The sequence below is a fragment of the Eutrigla gurnardus genome (assembly GCF_963514095.1).
Source record: "Eutrigla gurnardus genome assembly, chromosome: 20".
Classification (NCBI taxonomy): domain Eukaryota; kingdom Metazoa; phylum Chordata; class Actinopteri; order Perciformes; family Triglidae; genus Eutrigla; species Eutrigla gurnardus.
In genome coordinates, this window is record NC_139931.1 from 12,719,559 (window position 1) to 12,736,507 (window position 16,949).

General features: G+C 42.0%; 1 protein-coding gene across 2 annotated transcripts; it reads right to left on the reverse strand.

Annotated features, from left to right (window-relative positions):
* Positions 1-1,275: 1,275 nt before the first annotated feature.
* znf652 (zinc finger protein 652) lies at positions 1,276-16,472 on the reverse strand. 2 transcript variants are annotated; one of them, XM_084037467.1, is made up of 6 exons: positions 16,164-16,472; positions 10,310-11,846; positions 8,319-8,466; positions 7,904-8,019; positions 6,167-6,311; positions 1,276-4,765 (listed from the first exon to the last, which is right to left on the reverse strand). In XM_084037467.1, exons 2-6 carry the CDS (start codon positions 11,333-11,335, stop codon positions 4,146-4,148), a joined length of 2,055 nt encoding a protein of 684 aa, XP_083893593.1. In that variant the 5' UTR covers positions 11,336-11,846; positions 16,164-16,472; the 3' UTR covers positions 1,276-4,145. The 2 variants fall into 2 exon arrangements, with proteins under 2 accessions (XP_083893593.1, XP_083893594.1); XM_084037468.1 differs by having other exon boundaries at positions 16,353-16,463.
* Positions 16,473-16,949: the final 477 nt, after the last annotated feature.

Below are 16,949 nucleotides of genomic sequence, written 5' to 3' on the forward strand. Positions count from 1 at the left end.
GCACGAAGCCCGCATCTCCTTATCTGCCTGCTGACAGACACACAGCCTCCTCCCTCCTCTACACCACAAGGCATAATGACTAACAGCTGGGGTGGCTGACTATTTCCAAACCCAAATGGGAATGGAGATGTACAGACGGTGTGTTATTATCTCCTCTGCTTGTGAAGTGAGCCTCGGTACCTGACCACCCACTCACCAGCACTGAGTCACTTACAGTTTTCTCTAGCCATCGACCAACTCAGCTACCTTCCAGCATTATGTGACTCATTGGTGCGCCACTTAAAACCACCTATGGTGATCGAGGGCACGCTGCATTGGAGAAGGTCTTCCAGCAACGCTTAAGTGTCTTAGCTCTTATAGGAGACACACTCTTAATGGATAAAGCTGGTTGAGCTGGAACAATGGCTACCCAGGAGAGAAAATGTCGATTGCAAGGACATTCTTTGCACAATAAATGTATATTACATTTGTTTAAGCTCTTAATGACACTTTCACTGCTCATCTATAAAAGGTATGTGGGTTCAGATGAAACTAACCAGAGATTCGCTGCCTGAGGTCACTGAAGGTCAAGGTGAAAACAATAAAACAACTGCAAGGCTTTCCCAGTTCTTCTTGATCAAAAACGTCTTCAAAACGAACCTTTTTAAAAAGACTAAAAGAAATGTTTTTGCACGTGCACACTGAGGGGAAATAACTAAACAGGAAGTGGTCACAGAAAAAGAGAACATTTGACTTTCCTGGACAAATAAAATGCTTTGAAAAGCACAGAAGTCAGCTGTTGAAGGTTCAGTGTCATGTGCGGCCAGCAGACTTGTTTGTCTACAGGCGTAACGCCAACAACCCGTTGACCCTAAAATATTAAAATAACAGTGCTCAGGCAAATCGAGTCTATGCTGTTGCAACAGTTAGCAGGAATTTAAGCTTTTCAGCTGAGCTATCAGGAACATGTTGTTCACAATCCCTGATAGCTTCTGTTAAATTTCTGCCTAAAAGCCTATTAAGGCAGTTTTTTCTTGCCACTGTCGCTGTAACGCTTGCCCCTGGGTGATGTTGGGAATTTGAAATTGTGTTGACTCTTGAAATTTTGAGCGTATTCTAGTCCTGCTCAATGTGTTAAGTGTCCTGAGATGACTTCTGTTGTGATTTGACACTATAAATAAAATTGAATTGATTTGAATTGAATTGAAATCCTTTAAATATTGTGCTTGATTGCCAATTCTACCAACTGTTCACAGTAAACTCACAGAAGTGAAGGTAAAAAGAAGCACACAGATGTGTGATAATCATGGCTACTTGTTTTTACTTCTGAAAGTTAGCAGTCAGTTAAATGTACATTATCAAAAAAGGCCCAACTTTTTCACTTCTCCTCAATCTCCAGATAACGTACAAAAAAAGGACAGACCAGGACATTATAAAGCTGCACATTTTGTACCAGATACAATAATAAAATACGCAATGCTACATTAAGTGGTTAAAAATACATAGGGGAAAAAAAGTATATTGATTTTTTTTAAAACATCTTTAAAGAATATACAATGTTAATTTTTTTTTCTTAACTAGCCAAGAATTTTAGTAGAAAGTGCATTCTATATAACAAAGAAAGGAGGAGGAGAATCAAACTGAAAGACAGAGGAGGACATGGCTGGGTGAAACTCTGGACAAACATTAACAGAAGAAGGCATGTCAGCCTTCGCTTGGAGGGGCTAGTGTAAAGTTGCCAAAGCAGTGGGAACATTGCTTTCACTTTGAGGGGAGGTCCGTATTGGAGCAAAAGGTTGTATCTTTAAAAAAAATTAATTTAGGCGCATACTAAAAGACATGTCCTTCATTTGCTATGGTCCCTTCCACACTAACCGCCTCCACCCGGTATTCTCCTCCTTTCCTTGCCTAAAAACATCCACTCAAAAATAATCACCTCCACCCTTTCCCATGCAGCCACAACTGCACTCTGTTCCACAATGCATCGTCAGTCCCTCCCATCCCTGTGCCTCACCCACGCAGCAGTAAAGTGCAGAGAATACACACAAATTAAAAGGCTTAAAAAAAAAAAAAAGACAAAGATTCATACTGCAAAAATGTTGAAGCACAGCAGTGAACCCAAGGGGACAGACTGATAAGCAAATAATGCAGCTGTATTAAGACCCACAGAAATGGCAGGATAATTGCAGGTCTCAAATCAAAATGTGGACATCCTACACTACTGAGCTTAACCACTTCAGACTGAATATCGTTCGAGTGGTAGAAAACACGTTCACGTTAAATTTACTGCTATTGTCCATCCCAGGTATCCCCAAATACACATATTGGGGCACCCTGTGTAAAAGCAGCTTTTGGTAGAAGAGCACTGGGGACAACCAGACAGACTAACTGGCAGAGACTAATGCATGCACTTATACACGCTGTCTCTCTCTCTCTCTCTCACACACACACACACACACACACACGTACACACACACACACACACACATCTGATAGCTATCAGACCGGTTGAAGGGCCAACACCCACCAACTCAAATTCATGCCAAATACTTGCCAACCCTTAATGCTTATTTAAACAAATAACATTCACACCATCGGCTGTTACATTAATAAATGTAATTTCTTACACTGACTTGATCACATGTATGCTTATCTATACAGGAATTCCAAATATTAGAAGTTGTATGACCCCTGCCTTTTATCCTGACATTTCCTTTCAGTATATCTACATTAGCTTAAAACTGAGCAAATTATCAAAGAACAGAAAAAAAAAAAAAAAATGTCATCAGCCATCATTCTGCAAGGCAACATTCAACAGGTTTAGACACGCGTTTGCCTGTGTGGATCAATCAGTACGACGAAAGTCAAAAAACAAGCCTTTACATCACAACGCCCCAAACCAGACTGTGGAATATAGGCTGAGAGGAATATGCATAATTGCCTGTTAAGAACTGTGATGAGAAAGGTCCCAGGTGTGTGTAATGTGTGTGTGTGTCAAATGACCTTTCACATGGTAACCCGTATCATTTAGACAGCAGCGAAGGGAAGTGGAGTAAATCCTGATGGGGCCATGTGTGTGGCCCCTCACAGTGGCAGTATTTGACAGTCATCTGTTATCTAAAAGCATCCATTGACCGACTGTTCTGAAAGCTGAGGTTGCACTGATAACAGTAAGTAAATCAGTGACCATATGGTCTTTGTTTTTTTTGAGTGTGTGTGCTTCAGTAAGAGTGAGGGTGCATGTCCTGCATAATTTGAGTTTCTTGATCACAACATATCTATCAAACCTCAAATCCATTGTAGAAAAGCACGGCTGACACAATACATTATTTTGAAATATTAAACTTCTGAAAGTCAAATGGAAAAGCAAAAATTAAGAAATATGTTATGCACTGGAATGGAAAGCACCATATAACCATGATGTCGACCTCAGACTATGTCTAGATTCAACCATTTACAAAAACCTGTTTTCCAATATCCCCCTCCAAAAACTCCTCTGCCCTTCTTATTGAAACCTATGGCACTGCATCTTGTACTACTGCTGTTGCCTCTCTGACAGAAAGCCTCAACCTTTACCTTAGGACAGAGAAAGGCTCCGGTAGAACCAGTTACAACATTCATCAGACATCGCTGCGGGCCGAGGCTCCACAGTACAACTGGGAGGACAGGTTGAGTATTGCCATGGGGATAAACTGCACAGATTCCTGATCAACGTGCAACCGTAAGTCAACTTGACATGAGGAGGAACCTTGAATGACACTAATCCATGATGATCCACGAAGCTCAGATAATACATATGTCGACCTCCCATCAGCAGCTTGCGATGAAAAGGAGAAACTTTACACCCGTCAATGTAAAGATAGAGAACTTGCACAGAAACCTTTTTTGTGTAGATTTCCTAAGAAAATGTTCACTAAAAATGGTAGTAAAATATTGTCAGTTGACCAGGTTATTAAAGTAGGGGTGTTACACTACAATGTGTGCACTGAGGGTGTATAAGTCTGAATAACATACACAGGAGAGTATGTGTAACTTTACTTATTTAAGTCAGTTTGATAGGAGCACCCTTCCATCAGGTGCACTGCGACTGAGAGACGGAGGCAGGACTATGAGAAGAGGAGGAACAAGGCGTGGTTTGGTGTGGGCTTCTGGAGCTGGAGCACTGTTCAGTGGTGCTGTGGGGCTCCGGGGCCCTTGTCAGGGGGAGCCATGTGGTGCAGGAAGCTGCTGTCCTCGTGCCCACAGTGGTTTAAGGGCTCGCTCTTGAAAAGGGCCGGGGGCGGGGGCAGGTGAGAGACCGGGGGCACGGCCAGGTGATGGTGGGGGTGAGGTGGGGCATGTTGGGGTGCATTTGAGAGGTGTTGCTGGGTTGTCGGGGGGTGGGGGTGATGGTGAGAAGGGTTTGAGTGGAGCTGTACATGGGAGAACGTGTGTCCCACGGGGCCTCGCGGAGGTAACGGCCCCCCTGTCGGATTGAGGCCCATGGGCGCCGAGGTGGTGGCCGGGGTGGCGGCTGAGGGACTGGGACCAGAGATGGAGGAAGAGGAGAAGGTGTTGGCAAAGATGCGGACAGGCACAGGTGGGCCGCTGGTCTGCAGGACCACAGGGCTGGTGACCCTGAAACACTTCTCTTTGTGTGCTTTGAGCATGTTTGAGAAGCGGAAGCGCTGGCCGCACACCTCGCAGGGGTAGGGTTTTTCCCCAGTGTGGGTACGACGGTGGCGCTTCATGTTGGGCCGGCTGGTGAAGCTCTTCCCACAGATCTCACAAATGAAAGGCTTCTCTCCTGCACAGATGGAGAAAATAAAGACTAATGTGTGAGGAAGACAGACACTATAAATTATCAAAAAAAGATTAGGCAGAAATCAAAATCTTTAATCAAATGATTAAAGCTCTAAACAACATAACATTTTTCTGCTTTCACCAGCGACAGCTCCCTTTTAAAAATGCTAATTTGTTGGCATGTTGAAGGGGGGTCTTTGAAGAGATGTGAAAATGAATCACAGCAGCTTCATTGGAATGCCGCTCTCATTAACCTCCCTCCATGAAGCTACCGAATGTGCCCGTTACCACCCACGCAGCCATCTATTAACAGGCTGCTGAAGGGCTCTCTAAATGCATTACAGTGGCATGTGTGAGGCTCCCTCAAACCACATTAATATCAAAAAGGTGGCTAATATGCCAGTCTTCTCTAAATGTTACATTACACAAGAAATCACAAGAAAGTGAAAAATCTGTGTGCGACGAACCAAACTTTGGGAGTCTGAGTTCAACATGCATACTGCCTATTACAGGGCATGACAGGGTGTGTCTCCTTCTGCAGGAGGCTAAATTGGTTGGTAGCTGCATGGAGAGGAGAGGGTAGTGTAATTACACGTCACAAATAGAACAGTGAGGGTGAACGGAGAGCTGCGTCTCCACCCACGACAGGCTGCACAACAGTGAAAGACTAACAGGCTGAACTGCTCAGTTTGGCTTTGAAATAGCAACGTCGCAGGGACAGAAAACCAGAGGGATGTAATACAGCATGTGTCTGGGTAGTCATTATAACCCCCAATATATGCAAGGCTGTTCTTTGATGTAAAACATCCCTCTCATTACAAAAACTGGGCAACGTCTTCATGCTCTCGCCACTATAATGTTCATGTTGGAAACATCCCATGTATTTCTATTTTTAGTGAGTATATGGCTTTTAGACTGACTGAGCCCAGGAACATTGTTGTTTAGAAAAGTTGTAATTTAAAACATTTCTGAGTTTAAAGTATCTGCATTTAGATTTTACAAACAGACAGAAGACAAAGACCTTATAACCATTCAGATCCATGTAATCACTGTTGCATGACGTTAAATGCCATAGATGCTAGACAGAAGAATGTGCAGAGATGGAAAGGGAAGATTGGTGCCAGAAAGGTGAGATGTCTGTCTCCAACATAGGAATGCTAAGCTGAGTTTGCTGGTTAAGTTAAGGAGATTCCAGCCTGAAAGTTCCTAGACTACTGGAAACTGGAAGGATGTGTTCATGGGCAGTACCAAAGTTCTTCTATTGCTACATACTTTAGGTTAAGTTTACAATTTCTAACAAAGCTTCCCAGTTTCTGCAGTTGAAAACTCTTTAAAACTAGAAAGTAGCTGCAGACAAAAAGCTGATTAAGTTTTTCTCACTACAAAAAAACGTGTAATTTCTCACCTGTATGTGTTTTCATGTGCTCATCAAAATACTGTTTCATGTTGAAGTCTTTGCCACACCACTGGCACATGAACTGCTTGTGTCCGATGTGAATGCTCATGTGGGAGCGCAGCTGGTACTTGTATTGGAACCGCTCATCACAGTTCTACAGCGGGGGACAGAGGCATTCAGATAACATAACATGTCAACACACAGGCTCTTTTACATACTCTTCATTCCAATACTTGCTAACTTGAAAATGGCTTTAACCTTTAACATTTCCTTTGATAAGACAATCAGTATTAGTTATGTATTAGTATTTTAGGAAGTACATCATGTGATCTTGTTTTCCAGGTTAGTACAGTTAGACAGGAAATTGAGGAACACATTAACCTGCATTTCAAAGAAATGTTGTAATTTTATTGATTTGATTATTTTGCATGTGAGGAAGTCCAGCCCAGGATAATTGTAAACATGGTCATACATGGTTTCTCCAGACATCTAGCCGTGTTAACACGATATCTCTTCATCCCATAATCTGATAAAGGGAGCAGAGTTCTCATTTATGTGCACAACATTTAAGAAATTAGGTTAGTGCAGCTAGCCAACATTAACCAGATTATTCTGGTGCATGTAAGCACTCTGTATGTTTGCATTATATGGCTGTCCTGGTCAGGCCTTTCCCTAAAGTAAAATATTTATAATCTCAATGCCACCACTTAGCTGAATAAATGTACGTGGGGAAAAATCTCTCTGCTTCCATATGGCACTACGGAGTTAGACCACTGGGGAGACTGGCATATACATTACATACATCCTAAAAGAGCATGTAAACACAGGTTACACTGTCGGATGACTTCAACCATTTAATTAGAGCAGCTCCACCCACACAGACATGTTCCCTGTGTGCCGTCCATTCATGGGGTTGGACATTAAAAGGCCTCTGGTGGCCGTCTGTCAAGTGAGTAAGGACAGGGATAAGATAATTAACCGTTACTAATCTTGACACGCGATTAAAGCACCTATAAGAGAAGTCGATTAAAGCCCTGAAACACTGAACATTAAGTACATTTAAATTATGATCCAGTTAATTGGCGAACACTCTTTATGTTCATATTTGACAAGGTTTGACTGAGAAATCACCTTGCACTGAATGTGTAAAATACAGGAGGATCAACATGGCAGCATGGGCTAATAAAAGAAAGTGTCTCTTCTACTCTCCTCAGCAACCTTGAGGAGGAATACTGACTGTAAAGTCTGCCTAAACAGCAAAGACGTATCGGCATTGCAACCACCATTATAGAGGATGTGAATGAAAACATGCAAACGCACATTCGCTGTAATCTGGCCAAGAATTAAAAAAATAACATATCTTGAATTTTGTTTTCTTCAAGAGGCATCTTTTTCTCTTTTCTCTCGTTTTTAAGTGAAGTGTGATGAAAGAAACATAATTCCTTTGTAGACCTTGCTTGTTTTTTGAGACAGAAAGGTTGAAATTGTAAATCATTTCAGCAATGTGAAACGAAAAAAAGGCCATATCACTCAGCCCTACGCTGTTTTGGCAGCTTTGCCTTGGAGGAGGTTTTAGTCCTCTCGAGTGAGGCAGTCCTGTTCTCGAACTGTACGCCCAAAATTTGATCACAAAGGGTCCCTTTGAATTCATGTGAGATTAGGATTCCATTGTGAATTACAACTTGATCTAGATTATCAGAATGCAGGATATCATGTCTGAACAGCGCCACAATGTGTGTGTCTTACCTCACAACGGAAGGGCTTCTCTCCAGAATGCTGGAGTGAGTGAACTTTTAAAGACATGCTGCGTTTAAACGACTTCCCACACGTCTCACAGGTAAATGGCATGTCTTTAGTGTGAGCTGGGGGGGATAGATGAAAAAGAGAATAAACAAAACTGAATGCATTCATCTGATCGGAAAATGTATCAATACTTCAAATAGGATAGACATGTATGAATAAAGAAGACATTATTTTATCAGATTAGTTTTATCTGATGGTTTCAAGAAAGAAATGTGACACATTTTACACATAAAATGAAAAATATCTGTTACATAAAACATTATATTGTGGCTAAATCAGATTAAACCGAGAGACACCCCCAGTATGGAACATACAACAGGAAATTTGAAAAAAAGAAGAGAAAAAGGCCCTCACTTACCAACCATGTGCTTACGGACGTGAGCCATAGTGTAGAACTTCTTCTCACAGATTTCGCATGAGAACTTCTTTTCTGCATAGCCATGCACAATCTTAATGTGCTCATGCAGTGACCACAGCTTCTTAAAAGACTTGTTGCAGGAAACACACTAAAAGGACACGACAAATAAGAAAAAAAACATTGAGGTTATTGTTGATGATTAATATCAATATCAGCACCAAAACCTGCTGGCTATCAGATGGTTCTTATTTGGATCAACTGTTTCATTATACATCAGCTCCCCCTGCTGGGGGAAAAAAACAGCTTATATGCCATTATGGGAAGAAAATCAAAAGGTGCGAATTCATCAATGATAATTCTGCTTGTTGATGTGCTTCCTGAATAAATCATAGAAATACTTCATATATTCACCCCCACCTGGACAACATGTTTTGTGAAACTGATCCAAAGTGTAACAAGACACTGATCAATGGATACATACTTAAATACAGAGGGAGTAAATTGCATAAATTATAAAATGCACATTTTTCACTAGGCACATGTGCAATTACAGAATGATGTCTGTATGGGTTATGTATCAGTGTTGCATATATTCTTTTCCTTTGTAAAACGGACCACTTCTCGACTGGTTTCAAGACCGGACTGACGGAACATTGCATTTTAAGGCCATTCCTGAGCTTTGGCTTTGAGTTTGGGGCTTTTGTTTTGCTGGAAAATAAAACCAGTTGGACTGCAAAAAAGAACCACCATAGCATCATGCTACCACCAAAATAAAAAAAACATAACCATATATTCAATGTGATGGCCAGAAAGCTTAATTTTGGTCTCATCATGTCAAAGAGATTTCCACCTTTTTCTAGTATCTCTCATATGCCTTCTGGCAAATGCTTGCCAAGCTATCACGTGAGTCAATTTTCCAACAGTATCTTTCTCTTTTCCACTACATACATAATACAACTAGTGAGGCACCAGGGAAACAGCTATGTGTTCACTGTCTCCCATGTCATTCATGAACCCTGGAGCTCTGTTTGTAGCCTCACTTGTACTTTTATTACACAGATATTCCATTGTTTTAATCAGACGGTCCAAGGCCTGTTCTCTGTGCCATTATTTCTTTTCTTTTTTTTTTAATATTTGATATATATTCACAGCTTGGTATGGGTTCAACTGGTTTGACCAGCTGGGGAAAGGTGAAAAGACAAACTAACTAACCCAACTAACTAACTAATGTCCTGGAGGTAACACCAGAAGGGGCAGGAGATATGCTCTTTATGCAATATGTGAAAGGTTTAGTGTTTTGTTTATTCTGTTTTTCTATCGTCACGCCAATGACTCCTCACCCGGATGTTTTTCTAAGGGGACAATACAGTACCTATCCTCTGGGATGAATCAGCATTTTTAGTTTTTTAGAGCCAAATTGAACCTGCTGATCCCATTGACACTCAATGTTGTCAGATAAGTATATGAATTTGACCTACATTTCTTAGCAGTAAGAGAAGGTCTACATTCTGCTTTCACCTTTCAGCCCATTCAAATTAATGTGTTTTCATTTTCTAGCTTACATATTACAAATAATTCACTGGGTAATATACATCATTCATAAAATTAGTAATGAAATCACTTATTAATTTACCTAGAAACAAAACTAACTTGTTACTTTACTTCACACATACACCACAATCTCATTATTACTAGTTTTACGAAGAAAGTATAACAAGAAATTCAACGTTTCATGTTTCAAATGTTTACTGTACTACTTACTGGACAAAGTAAGTAAGCTTGAAAAAAAAAAAACAAGTTTATGCATCAAAGCCCCCAAAATAAATCTAAAAGTTGTTCTGGGCAGCTGTTAAATGTATCCAGGTATACAAATATGTTATTAAAGAATATGGAGAACCCAGGAAACGCACTTTTTCTAGCATTCAGAATAAAATGTAAATTTGCAAGAGTAATGACAGAGATATGATATGAGACGGGAGACGTTTCCTTACCTGGATGTTCTTCTCACAGTCAGTCTGCTGGTGTAAGGCCAGCTCACTCTCCAGGACAAACTTTTTGCCACACTTGTCGCAAATTTGCATTCGCCTGTGGGTGACATTCATGTGCTTCTCCAGGTACCAGCGTGTGTTAAACACTCTGGGGCACTTTTCACACGCCAGCATCTCTTTCTCCTCCGCCTCTGCTTTCCCTCCCGACGTTGTGGAACCAGCAGACGATGGGGCTGATCTGGCTGACTTGCGCTTGCTCTTGGGGGGCTCCATGTGTTTCCTCCGGCCCCTGGTGGTCATTCCAGCACCGGCCGCGCTCAGAGCTGTTCTGAGGCTTTTTCTCCGTGGCTGGCTGGGAACTGCTGTGCTACTAGCACCGCGACGGGCCCTCTTTGACCGCGTCCTTCGACTCTCAATCTCATCTTCCTCGTCGTCTTCCTCCTCTTCTTCATCGAGGCTGTCCTCCTCCTCTTCCTCCTCATCGTCGTCATCGTCGTCGTCGCTGCCAGCTCTCTCACAGTCATCTGCTGTGGCTGCAGTTTTGTTGTCTCCCTTGGATACATGAAGGGTCTGGTTGTTCAGGTTAACCTCGACAATGATCTGCTCGCGCTTGAAGCCCTCATCCTCCCCATCCTCATCCTCTTCTTCCTCATCGTCATCATCATCATCATCTTCAGTGTCATCAGAGGTGCCGTCGTGGCCTGCCTGCGACCCCTGCGTCCCCAAATCCTGCCCTGCTCCTCCCTCTCTGAAATACTGCTGATGCTGCTGCGGGGTCACATGTTGAATGGGCAACTGGCTGCTCTTTTGATCGCCCATGGATGTCTTGGCTGCCATTTTATTGTCCACTAACACAGAATACGGCTTACCACCGACCTCCCTCTTATAAAGCTTGCCCGCCAAGTCCAGGTCTGGGTTAGGGGAGTGAAAATAGGACTGGGACACCGGAGCCCTCCGTCCTTCCTCCTGTGACATCCCGCCGAGGCTAGGGACAGAGACCTCTTCCTTGAGGCTCTTCCAGGATTTCATGAAGAGGGAATCGAGAGATGGAGTCGGTGGGAGCACGAGGCAATGGAAAGGAGCTATGCTATGGTGCTCAGGTAGACTAGCCTACTCTACAAGGAAGGGTAGGGGACGCCACACCTATCCCCCACCCTCCTTCTACTGAAGAGACAGGAAGGAGGGGATGAGGTGAGAGATATTTAACCTGACTCAAAAAAAAGCTTCCATGTTGTCCAAGGCAGGAAATGCAGTCGGAAAGACATACAATCTGTTCCAAGTTTTGTTCCATAAGCTTAAAAATTAAACTGCAAAATGAGTGGCTCAATGTCTTTGATGCTGAACATTTGAAGCTTAATTCCTCTCGGGTTGGTATGTGAGGTGTAGATAGATCCCAGATTCAGTTTCTCTGAAGGCTGCTGCCCTGCAGGGTGCCAGTGTCTTCAAATGGCAGAGCAGGTGAAGACGAGTCGAGGGCCAGACATGGAACTGCTGAAAGGACTTCTGTGTATTGCTTGAAGAGCCATTTACAGTGCATTTCCTATGAGATCAAAACGGAAGAAACAGGGGAAACATAGATGAGATTTTGAAAATGTGTTCTTTCACTCTCTTCTCTCACTAGAGTCTGTGAACTGAAACTACAGCCATATCGTCAAGTTTTCAACACTAAGCACCACATTTGCCCACAAATCTTTCAGTTTTGTGTGTAGGAGTCAAAACCACAGCCTTCACAAACACACGTGAGTGGATTCAAGTTCAAAAGCAAGAGTATTCACACCTTTGTAAACTGGCACAGTCTGATTCTGACTGTAATGGCTACATCCACACTGAGTTTTGCACTGATGCACAATGGTGTCGTGGTTAGGACTGTCCCCTCACAGCAAGAGGGGAACCCTTCTGTGTGGAGTTTGCATGTTCTCCCCGTGTTAGTGTGGGTTCTCTGCTTATTCCCACATTCCAAAGGCATGACAGGTTAATTGACTCTAAAATGCCTGTAGGTGTGAATATGAGTGTGAATGGTTGTCTGTCTCTATGCATCTCTATGTGTCAACCCTATGATAGATGGACACCTGTACATGGTGTACTCTGCCTTTGCCCGATGTCAGCTGGGATCAGTTGCAGCTCCCCCGCGACCACTTAACAGGACAAGCATATCAGATAACGGATGAATGGATTTTGTATTCACTAATTGTATTGTGCCAATTTGTTTGACTTTATGATGTCTTGATACATTGCTGTATTTTTGTGCCTGTAACATGTCTTTGAGCGCTTTTAAAGGCGGAACCTAAAATATGATTATCGTTATTTTTTTAAGCAATACGCACCAACTTTCAAACACACACCTCCCATTGACTGTTAGAGAGCATAGTGTAACCACAGCTCAGGAGCTTGTATTGCAGATACAACCACAGGAAACTGTATTTCAACTGTTCAATGAAGGCTACGATGCAGTTTGGAACACATAGTAATATCATCATGTTTATGAATGTTAAAATTAAAAAGTCAGTATAAAAATCAAATAAATCTGGCATTTATGGCATTTGTATGTGCTATACTTTTGCATACATCTACGCTAAGGTGCCAGTTGGTTGACCTCAAACAACCTCACACCCTACTTGCTATGAGTGTGCACCAGGGCGGTTCGTTCACTAGAAAACCTCCCTAAGCAAGAAACAAAAAACACATTTCCTTTCTTGTAGATGCATGGCAAACATCCTCTCCTGTCTTCACAAACATCTTTTGATTAATTTATTTAAAACACAAAACGCTCCTCTGTCTACAAAGAAAAAAAAAAAAAAAGAAATAGGCCAAGATATTCAAAAATCCCATTAAAACACGACCCATGAGGACTCCTTGTTATAGTAGAGAGTTCCAGAAAACGGAGCAAGAGATTCTGAAAAGGGGATCATAAATAAGTGGAGAGCTACACAATTACAGCAAACAATATGAGCCCAATTAAGATTATTGAATTATTAAAAAGCATATTTTTATTACTTTTTCTTAAGTGGTATTTGTCAACTAAAATGTGTGTTGTGGTATCTGTCTTATGTTTACAACAGCCATACTTTTATTTATACTAGTTGAGTTCTAGTCAGTTTAATTCTCAGATAATTGCTATAATCCATCTTTGTGAACCTGAAACTGATTTTCTTGTTTCTCCTGTAACTTTACTTCACTAGACTTTAAAAAAAGTATGCACAATTAAAGTAGGTGTAAATGGACCTTAATTATGTTTCCTTAGTTTTTATGATGGTTATCGCATACATGAATCTATCTTCTACCAGTACAAGTACAAGCAAAAGCTCTATGCGTGGATAGACATATTCATGTAGAATATATCTATCCACACATACAGAGACACCTGTCTTCCTGCACATACTGACTCTGATCCTTTCTGAGAATTGGACAGCAGCTCTGAGAGCATTAAGACCACAAGGGGAGGGCGAGCTCTGCACTGACAGTGCAACTCAACTCACATGGCTGTCTTAGACATAAAGCCTAATACATTATCCTGCGTCTGGACAACAGAGGAATATAAATTGCATGAGAAACCACTGCCTGAACCTTAACATGCACCCTGTTCTATTCTCTTCTCAGTGCATGCATTGAAAAAACATGTTTAAGGGGTTGAAAGAATATAAATGACTTTAAGAATTTAATTTGCCAACCACATTAGTAAAGTAATCAAAAGTGCTGAATTCACTGCTGAAAACTCTCCCCACTAAAATGCACATTTGCAAATAAACAAAACACACAGTGTGGTTATGTAACCCATAGAATATAATCCTTCCATCGGCTTATCATTATCGATGATGAGTCATTTCAGGGTTTCACTCACAGCGAAATAATGCAGTCCTTTGATGTGGGAATCAAATACAACACTGACTTCTGAATAACACTGAATATCACTAGTAATTAAGTCTTCACAATGACATGGTTCGATTGGGAGGTCAAACTTAGTGACGGCTTTAAAAAAAATTTGGACAGCTTTTAAAGATGAACTTTGCACCTTGATGCAAAAAAAAGAGAAAAGTGCATAAATGAATGCCTCACTGACAGCCTATTTAAGTAATCCAAAGCTTTACTAATGCTCAGCAAAAACGTACACACAAATCTGAAATCAAAGTTCATTAAAAAAGAACCAATTTATAACTTTCCTCAAGCATCATCAACCAGACATTATGAGGAACAAAGAAAAATGAATATAGTGTAAACCACAACCTGTGGCTTAAGATTTGAATGCAGGATGTGAGCTTGACTGCAAAAGGTACTGTATACCCGACAGAATTGACTGCTGTAAAGTGTTCACAAATGCTTGGATTGTGATGGCGGATCAGGTTGGATCTCTGAAGCAGTCAAATGAAACCTGTCACGTTTACCTCTTATTATGCAGCAGTGCTGCTCAAATCCATGCTCCCTCTAAAGTCTAGACTTTAATGAGCTTTCCTATTCGCAGCTTGTAGAAGACCATGTGAAGGTTCACATTCCTCACTCTGTCCAAACTCATAAGACCTTAACCAGCTCACTGTGTGGTGCACTGCAGGGGTGCTCCATGTCTCTGCAAGTATTTGGCCCTCAAGTCCATAATCAGGTCATAGAGCAGTAGGCTACATAGTGTCTTTGGTCCGGTATAAATCATCCGGTATCAAATCAAAAGAGTGGTATCTCAGCCCCAAGTTCTCCAGAACCAAGTTTATTTATTTCCATCACTAGAGAGAGAGAGAGAGAGAGAGAGAGAGAGAGACAGAGACAGAGACAGAGACAGAGACAGAGACAGAGAGAGAGAGAGAGAGAGAGAGAGAGAGAGACCCCTGCCAAGTCTGATATTCCCAACTGGGATAACTATTCTAAATAGGGGAAAGATAACATGGATCTCTTGTATACAATATTATTTGGAAACATGATTTATATACAAACAAGATTGGGTCCAACAAGCTTGTTATTTCTGACGAACGAGGTTACAAAGTGCGCAACCAACTATGGTCTATCTTTTTTTTTTTTAGAGTGACGAGATATAAGTGCAGCAGATCATTCATGTTTCTGGCGACAGCCTGCTAGGATCAATCTTTTCAACTGGGACACTTGGAGTAACGTAGTTGTGCGTTTGAAGCAAAGAAGGGGTTACAACAAAAAAGGCAACACTGTACAGCGAACAGCAGTCACACTGTGCAGGCCTGGTCAACTTAGGCTACTTAGCTAGCTAGCAATACTCCATAGGTACGAACCTGCACAGTGCATACACACACATGACAAGCTAACTTGGCTACATTAGCTCAATGTGTACCCATTATATTTTCAGTTTAGTTAAATGATACTCAACCTAAAATAAAACCCAATCACATTACCTTATAAACGCTATAACACCTAAATGCGTGTAATAGGCTGACATGCATTAGCTAACTACAGATGGACTTTCACTTTTTTTTAACCCAAAACCGCCCATATCGGGGCTAGTTAGCTTGAAGCTAGCATTAATGTCTGATATTTAGCATCAACGTTAAACTTGATTTCGATACCGCACTCTGAAGGGGGAAGCACCACAGCTATCGGACCCACATGAAGCTAAACGAAAAGCCGATGCCACGCTTTGTTGTTAACGTGTCGTTCTTGACGTGCAAAATGAAAGGCGCCGCTTTCCTAACAAGCCCCGACCGCTGTACTGATCAAACCCACTCAACTCGACACTGTCACAAAGTCAGCGCTAGCCGAGCTCACGGACGATTCTCCCGGTAGCTGCGGCCACCGACTACCGGTGACCTGTGTGCCTTTTCCCAGGCAGCTGCCACGCGTGTCACACATATAAGCGCATATAAATCACGTTATAAAGACACATTTTGTTGTCGGTTTGCTGGCTTACCTCCGTCGAGAGCGACCTCCCTCTTGCTTTCGTGCAATCAGAGTTGCACAGATTCGGGGTTTCACGCGCACTTCTCTCGCTCGCTCTCCCTCCACATTCGCGGATGTGCATTTAGAAAGGCCTGTGGTCTTTTCGTGCAAAATGTGCGGGAGATTGTTTGTTGACGTGCGGTGCGGGCTGCAGAGTTACCTGCGCACCGGTGTCTTCAGCCCCGCTACGTGGCCCGGCCAAGCTCTCGCGCGTACCACCGCCGTCCCGCGCTCATCCTCGGTATTCAGGCCGCTGTCTGGGCAGGCGCGCGGCAGTGTCTGGATTCATTTCGTCTCCCCTCCAAACCAGACAGACAGGGTACGGCGCGCGCACACGCGCTGAGCTGAAATCCTTGATTGATGAAATAATAATGAGAAGACCCTGAGGGCCGTTTCATCCTCTCAAAGGAAAATCCTTATGTGTAATGAATTTAAGCTATTTTTACCATCTTTAATACCATACCTAGTCCGTTGTATGAATTTTATGTTTTTTAACTGTGTGTTTTGGCTTACACCGGTAAATTGTTTTATGGTTCCATGTCTCTACGGAAACTCCCAGGAACTATACATCTTCCCAAAAGATAACATGAACGTCAATGCATGGGATCATTTTAAAAAATGGAGGGTCTTTATAAATCATATCTAAAATGCCATCATCTTAATCTAAACCATTCCTTCTTTACATGTCCAACGCAATGACTTTATCCAAATACCAGGAAAACACCATTAGTTGCATAGGTTTGAATTTCTTCACAAA